This window comes from Dipteris shenzhenensis, chromosome 32, assembly GCF_047967505.1.
Source record: "Dipteris shenzhenensis isolate YYH24624 ecotype China chromosome 32, Dip_SZ_1.0, whole genome shotgun sequence".
Classification (NCBI taxonomy): Eukaryota; Viridiplantae; Streptophyta; class Polypodiopsida; order Gleicheniales; family Dipteridaceae; genus Dipteris; species Dipteris shenzhenensis.
Genome location: NC_141627.1, coordinates 39,230,259 through 39,238,035, shown reverse-complemented (window position 1 = coordinate 39,238,035; position 7,777 = coordinate 39,230,259). Strand labels below are relative to the sequence as shown.

The 7,777-nt window shown below is 38.8% G+C and overlaps 1 protein-coding gene across 1 annotated transcript; it reads left to right on the top strand.

The window, feature by feature from the left end:
* The first annotated feature begins 1,126 nt into the window (after nucleotides 1–1,126).
* On the top strand, nucleotides 1,127–6,391 carry LOC147880730 (putative flavin-containing monooxygenase 1). Its single transcript, XM_087370338.1, has 5 exons — nucleotides 1,127–1,615; nucleotides 1,743–1,983; nucleotides 5,150–5,328; nucleotides 5,508–5,857; nucleotides 6,058–6,391. Exons 1-5 carry the CDS (start codon nucleotides 1,127–1,129, stop codon nucleotides 6,389–6,391), a joined length of 1,593 nt encoding a protein of 530 aa, XP_087226464.1.
* Nucleotides 6,392–7,777: the final 1,386 nt, after the last annotated feature.

Below are 7,777 nucleotides of genomic sequence, written 5' to 3'. Positions count from 1 at the left end.
CTCTTCACTAAGTGACCTATACTAAAACTCTTCACCCCTATTTTCTTCCCCACAATGTATATGCTTATCACATGTGGTTTCACTAGGGTGCAAATTTTAAAGTCTTCACTAAGTGTTATATATTAAGATAATAAAGTATTGAACAAGGTGGCAAAGCCATTGTAATCCCATGTCATCCCTTTAATATACACAAATAGCCCATGTGATACATTAATTAAAGGCCCTTAGATAGAATAACATGAGGAAAATCACTATGAGCCTTTGAATAGTGCTAATAAAAGGAACACTTTAACCACATTCTACACAAGTATATATGATTTGTGTTTGTTAATATTCTTTCTCATCCACAATACTATAACTTGAATGGACACACAAAGTTGAATGGTAATCGTTGAAAAAAGAAAGTATGCAAGGAAATATGAAAGAAATAAAGAAATTATTTTTTAATGGAGGATAAGGTAAACAATTCTCCATTGAATTATCTACCTGGCGGAACCTTAGACAATAAGTAATGATGGTAGGGTATTATTTTCCATTGTAATGAACATTATAAACTAGGCTACAAAGAAATGACAATCTTGGACTAGGGCTATTGGCATGGACACTTTGAACTAGGCTCCTTTTGGCACATGGTGATATCTTAAGTCCAAAGGGCTCTCTCTCTCTCTCTCTCTTTGGTCAAGGTGGTACCATGCCTATAGAAGGCTCAACTTGGGCGAGGGCAATGTATGATGTGCTATGGGATGATGACATCAAAGAATATGGAAGTACAAAGCTTGAATATGTGTTGTTTTGAGTTGAAGTCCAAGTAGTGAAGTTAACATGTTGTTTTCGAGGAACAAGACTCTCAAAACAGTCGCTGACGCTAGAGTTGGTCCCGTCACGTGTGGTCATCCCGTAAATCAATCTCCGGCGCTTTGTATCGTAGCTCCGTTGCTGAACATTCTCGCACCGTCAGCAGCCTTTGCACCCTCCGGTAGTCTTTGCAACACTATATAGCTAGCGCGGCTCGTATGAGAAATCACGTAGTTGCTAGACATCCCGCATTTGTCCCTCTGCTCATTTCTACCAGCTCGCATTGCAGCGCCCATAATTTGATTCCTCACTCCCTCGCTTAGATATCGCAATGGAGGATCCAGTGCCGCTATCCGACCGAAAAGTGTGCATCGTCGGGGCAGGAATGACTGGCCTTGCTGCTTGCAAGCACCTCATGCAACATGGAATCAAGCCCACAGTCTTGGAAGCCCGGGATTGTATTGGTGGCATCTGGCGGTACACTTGTGCCACCACGAAGCTGCAGTCGCCCAGAGACGGGTACCAATTTTCAGACTTCCCTTGGCCTGCGGGCACTCCTTTAAATCCACCGAATGAACAAGTCGTAGAATACCTGGAAAGCTATGCAGAGCGATTTCAGTTAAAGGAGAGAATTCGGTTCAACTGCAAGGTTATGGAAATCAGATCAAGGTTCGCAGGCAATACTGGCTTTACCGGTTTATGGGGGAACAATGGTACAGCTTTCGCCCGTGAAGAAGAAGAGAATGGTCGTGGTAAGGTTTGGCAATTGCGTGTGCAGAAGCAGTCAGCAGGACAACTTCCAACGGAGATTGAAGAAGAGGTTCTCTAATGTTTCTTAAACGTCATCACCGTGAGATTCTGTGCTTAATATTATTTTAAGGGAATGTCGGCTCTTTGGAATCTTTTCAATGTATTGTTTAACATACGTTTGGACCGCACCTGTGCAGTGGCTTCATTTCGATTTCCTAGTCATGTGCGTTGGTCGTTTCGGAGATTGCCCCATCGTACCCACGTTTCCATCTGGTGGAGGACCTGACATATTTTCTGGAACCGTGCTACATTCAATGGAATACTCGATGCTGGATAATGAAGCTGCAAGACAGCAACTAAGTGGAAAGCGAGTCATTGTGGTTGGATATATGAAATCCGCTGTTGATATCGCCATGGAAGCTTCGGATGCCAATCAAGGTAAAAATCCATTCCATCATGCACGATCTGAAAAGTCAATTGATTTGTATTAAGGTAAAGCTAAGTTTGTCTTCTTGCCGATGCCAAACTTTGTTGGTTCTATTTCTTCTTCGAGAGTAAAACATATTGTTACAAAAACCAATCTTCATTATGTCATGTCACCACTTTAATTCATCTAACTTAAAGAAGTTATGAAAAATGAAATAGACAATATTCCAAAGGTTACTATGAACTCTTGAATAGTATGCCCTTTTCAAGATGTGTAAACTATTGGGATAGCAACAATCTTCTTGTCTAGGGTACTCTAGAAGGGTGATGGACCACATGAGAGAATCATCCATTTGGCTTCCAAGAAAGCTATAACCTGAAGGGTCACTCATAGATGTAAATATCTTGCACGTGTCCTTAACATAAGGGATTTTTTAATAGCAAAAATTCACAATTTTCAACAAAAATATAGTTAGTGAAGCGGTTTTTTAGTCGGGGTATTGAAAAAGAATGTACATTAAAAAAGGGGTCATTTTAAAACCCTACGATTTAGAAATAAAGGGTTTTAATAATACCCTTTAAACACACGTGATATATTAGGTCTTTAAGTAGTGACCCTCGAGGCTATAAGGCCGAGTTTGATGTTATCTAGTTGACCAAAACTTATATAGTTCATGGCTTGGCCCCCTTGTAGATGCTGCACATACATAATGAATTTGTATGTGTGCAAATACTATATGCATAGTGCACACTTATCTTTTTTCAATGCCTACCTATACTACATGGCAACTAAACAAAATTGACTTTTTGAGGTTATTCCTTAAGGGATGAATCTTCTATCTCATTAAAATCGAGTCTAGTGGAAAAAAAAATATTTCAAGCTAAAGCTATAGAAATTAATACAAGCATTATCAAGCTTATTCCTAAAAGCCATAATCGTAAGATTCCTACTCATTGGAGACCCTTTCATTATTGAGTTGTGTGTCCAAAATATTGGCTAAAGTGATGGCAAACAAAAAGTATATCCTAGGTAGGACCATCCATGTAAGACAATATGGCTTTATGCATGGTAGGAATATTCGAGATCTTATTCTTAATGTTCTATTTGCTATTCATTATGCTATTACTCGTAATGAGAGATTGGTAATCCTCAATCTCTACTTAGAGAAGACCTATGACAAAATTTCTTGGGACTTTGTACTTAAAACAATGCAGGGACTTGATGGTTGGAATTCTCTTGACTAATGCTTCTGCTCGACCTTCTTTGAATGGCTACCTCTATCATAGATTCTTTTTGTAGAGGTCCATCCATCAGGATTGCCCTTTGGCTCCCTTACTGTTCATAATTGCCAATGAGCCCCTGCTTTATCAGTTGGATCACTATCAGAATATAGGTTTCATTAAGGGGATTACATTACCAAACGACTCTTGCTTCTGTTCGCAATACCAATTTTTTAGTAGAATTTAAAGAGAATATAAAAAATCTATTGACAATTTTTGAAAACTTTGCTTTAGTATCAGATTCTAAGATAAATCATGCTAAGACAACAACTGTAAGTCTCACTTGGGATGGTATCCCTGACCAGTCATATAAGTTTGATTCTAGGTGGCTAAAGCTTGGGTAAATTCTTACATATTTGGGACACTCAATATGGTGTTTCACTCAGGGTTGATAAGTGTGAATGGTGTTTCCATATGCTAAAGTTTGATAAGTAGACAGGAAAGAAATTATGTTTTGCAAGTAGACGTACTCTTGGGAAGCATATTATGATATTCTTTATGGTTTATGTCTTAGATTTTCCCTTTTTCAGGTAACACTTTGAAGAAGATTGATGCTTTATTGAAGCATTTCATATAGAGGGATCCATGGCATGCTATTCCGTCGTATCTAGCAGTTGTTGCAAAGGTGGAAGGCAGGTTGGGAAATGAAGCAATGAAGGCCATTTAAATGGCTTTTGCAGTTGGCATGTAGTCAACCATGGGTGAAGATGTCAATGTTTTAGATTGGAAAATTTTGGCCTCAGGGTGTTGAGGAGCCATGGGCCATGGCAGGATCTTACTCTCTTTGATGTCACCTTAAAAGAAACTCATTCTGAACTTCATGGTTGAAGTTGAGGACTCTTTATTATGATGCTTCACTTGGGAGATCTCTCTAGCCTTCCAACTAGGCCTTCACGAGAGGGTTTCCTTTTATTCGCTCCCACCCTAGATTAGTGAGAAGGTTACATAAGAAGGGTCTTAAAGTGTTTTATGATATTTGGGATCTTGGAGGCAACTAATGGAGGTCGATTGATGATATTATTGCATGAACTTGATGAGTTCACTGCTAGATAGAATCAAGGAGGATTAGCCAACTAGTAGTAATTTCAACATTACTTAAGGGATTTTCAGTTGATAATGGAAGCCTTTAAATCATTGTTTTCCCAAGGATTTTAGGCATCTTTCTTTGCAAGGGGCTACAATAGCCCGAGATCAGTGAAAGTGATATGCCCCGCTTGATGGAATTATAGTGTGGAGTAATAGACTTAGGAGAGCAAGGAAGGCCTGCTACCTTGTCGTTCAAGTTTTATCTGTTACTATGCAGATTGCTTGTGTGCAAGTTTCCTATTAGAGAACAACTTGCAAAGTGGAATCCAAGGATTTTCCCCTAGTTTCTTTTTTCACTTTGCATAAAGGACACACATATGCACCTATTTTGGGAGTGTGTGGTCACTAAAAGAACTTGATGGAGGATAGGCAAAACTATGGAAAAGGCTTCTATTTCAATGAATCTAACACGAAAAAAAGTGCTTGTGGGTGATAAAGGCAGGCTTAATGATTTTTTTATGTTCTCTGGCAATTGGTAAGAGCTGGTCTTCAAGAAGGGCAAGGTAAATGAGATCTCTTCAAGATGAAGCTTTGCTGAGCTTACTAGATCTCTGAAGGCAAAAAAATTAGTTTTTTGCTAGCTGTTGACTTCAAGTTATTCTCTCCTTATCAGAGAAGTCTCTTTCGAATCATAGTTTTCTTTGGCTAATGTGTTGTACTTCCCTTCGTGTCAGATGTCACAAGGAAGCAACACCTTTATATTGTATTTTCTGCATAATATAAAGTGCTATAGCCTATATTTCAGAACCCCCCCCTCCCCCTAGAAAAATAAAAACCTTTCATAAAGCACTATGTTATGCTCGTGTGACAGGTATCCATGGCCATCCTTGTCATCTCATTTATAGAACGCCAAAGTGGGTGTTTCTTAACCGGCCGACTTTCGCAAAGTTGATAGCTTGCATGTATCTTACGCGCTTTTCTGAACTGCTGATGTCCAAACCTGGTCAGGGCATTTTACTTAGTGTCCTGTCAACGTGCCTTTCTCCACTGGTAACTCTCGTCCTACTTGGTTAACCTGGTGATTGTTCGTACTTTTTAATCACATCATTTTAGGCCTGTAAAACACATTCATATCAGCCTTTTCAAATGCAAACTTAGGAAGTGGGCTGCGGTGATTTGATGTAATGATTAGTATGAAACTGATTAAATACGGTGTGCCATTCCTGCAGAGATGGGCACGCTCAAAGATAGCAGAGCTTTATCTTCTGCGTAATCTACCCCTTCGCAAATATGGACTCATACCAAAGCATTCCTTCTCTGATTTTGCTACCTCCTGCAAGCTCTTCATCGTACCAGAGTTATTTTTCCCGAGAGTTGAACAAGGTGAAATTATTCTTCACAAGGCACGTCACTGGAGATTCTGTGAGAAGGGCGTAACGCTCGACGATGGCAGAGAGATTGAGGCAGACGTTGTGATATTAGGAACAGGCTACGACAGTAACAAAAAGCTGATGTCAATGCTTCCTAAGGAGTACTCGCCAGTATTGCAGGACTCTATTGGGGTTATACCCTTATACCGGTATGCGTCATTATTTTTCCATTATCTCGATTCCTACACGGGGTCGTGCATTTGGATTGTTTAATTATAATTAACAAATTGGTTATCCACCTTACCATTTTATTCCATTACAAATACTGTGGAATAGAACCTTCCATATCGGTGCATGTTTTGAATGTCCCTCTTACTAACACTGGAGTTGCATTTCTTGTCGTAAGCAGCGGTACACTCCATCCTCATATTCCATACCTAGCCATTTTGGGCTACCAGCTAAAGTTTTCTCATTTGCACTCTTCAGAAATGAGTGCACGGTGGCTTGCATATTTTCTTTCTGGAAAACTTGCTCTTCCTAGTGTACATGATATGGAGAAAGATTCACATGATTGGGTACAACATATGCGAAGTACTCCATTTCCTCAGCAAGTTTGCATTGGTGGAGCTGGAATCTGGCATTCCGATCAAATGTGTCAAGACATGGGTTGGAACTCCAGGAGGAAAGTGAACTTTATCCAAGAGTTTTTTTGTCCTTACAATAATATGGATTACAAAGACTAGGCCCTATTTCCAGTACCAATTGTGCGGTGGACTGGTTCAAGATTTTAACAAAATTCTGAAAGCTGGTCCAATTATGCTAAATCTCGTAATGGCATGGTAAGGATGCTTGAATTTCTAACCCCTATGAAAAAGGACCCTTTGTGAAGGAATACAAGTGTAAATGTAGAAAAGAAGGATGTAACTTAATGGTGGGCAATTGGAATGCTACTTTAATTAACTCTTTTGTCAAGTATTTCCTTGGATCTAGACTAAATTGAAATATACAATATGGAAATTGTTTGAAAGCCCTTAAAAAGAAGCCATGGTGATAATAAGCTCAAAGAATGGACATCATAGTGTAAACATAAACCATTTTGTGTAAATAAAAACCACTTTATGCAGAATATGAGGGGAACCAATAGAGTATTCTTTCTTTTTTGCTCTCTTTCGTGTGTAGAATTTTCATGTAGGGACAAAAAGAGATAATGTCCTCTTATGTGTGAAGAATTCACAAACAATGCTGAGTGTATGTTTTTGGTAAAGCCAAACCATCTCCACATCAAGATGCATCTCTTGGTGGAGTGGTGAGAATTATGAAGTAGGTGGACTAAGGTTCTATTCAACTCTTAGTGGCAACTCTAGATAAAGACAATTTCTTTACTTGGCCAACACTAAAGCATTTTATGAAACTCTAAAATCCTATGAAGCCATGTGGCACATTCTAAGTCGTTAGATGAAATGGCCTATTATTACGATATACTAGGAAGCTGGCTAGGCATTCTAGTTTTCCTTGTAGAATTGTCTGCTTTCATGCAATGCTCTTCAACCTTGCAATGTGTCCAGATCGTCGTTAGGCCCATCTCTACGGCATGGATGGTTGAAAAACGGTGCTCACATGTTGCTGGGAAGCTCATCGTGCTACTTGGGAGTTGCTCAGCTACTTGAAAGTCATTTGATTGGTTATGCTTGGAAACCTGGCTTAGAATAGGCCAGCTCAGGATCTCGCCTTGCAAAGGACCTTCTTGGAAACTATGTTTGCAAGGTGGCATCTAAGTTGCATTAATTCGCTCGATTTTTTTTTTTCGATTCGAAAAAACACAAAAAATCACGATTTTCCCAATTTAAAATGAATCTAACAAATTTTCCTAATTTATTCGTATGAATAAATTGCTATTCGTATGAATAAAGTTATTCCTACGAATAGATGATAACACCTATTTCATTAATTTTGGACTCTTGCACTGTCCAAATTCATTTTGTGAGACAATTCTGGATAAAACATTTCAAAAAAAGAGGCTCTTATAAAACAAAACATTGAGTCAAAAAGGAAGATTTAAAAAAATCAAATTAGAAAAAATGACGTGAGATGTTAAAAATAGAGTACATCACATTGTTAAAAGAGACAAA

Excerpts from the sequence above, each read along its gene's own strand:
- LOC147880730 (XM_087370338.1), top strand. The coding sequence starts at position 1,127 with ATGGAGGATCCAGTGCCGCTATCCGACCGAAAAGTGTGCATCGTCGGG. Across the intron at positions 1,984-5,149 it reads AGCTTCGGATGCCAATCAAG|GTATCCATGGCCATCCTTGT; the intron begins GTAAAAATCCAT and ends CTCGTGTGACAG. Across the intron at positions 5,329-5,507 it reads CAACGTGCCTTTCTCCACTG|AGATGGGCACGCTCAAAGAT; the intron begins GTAACTCTCGTC and ends CCATTCCTGCAG.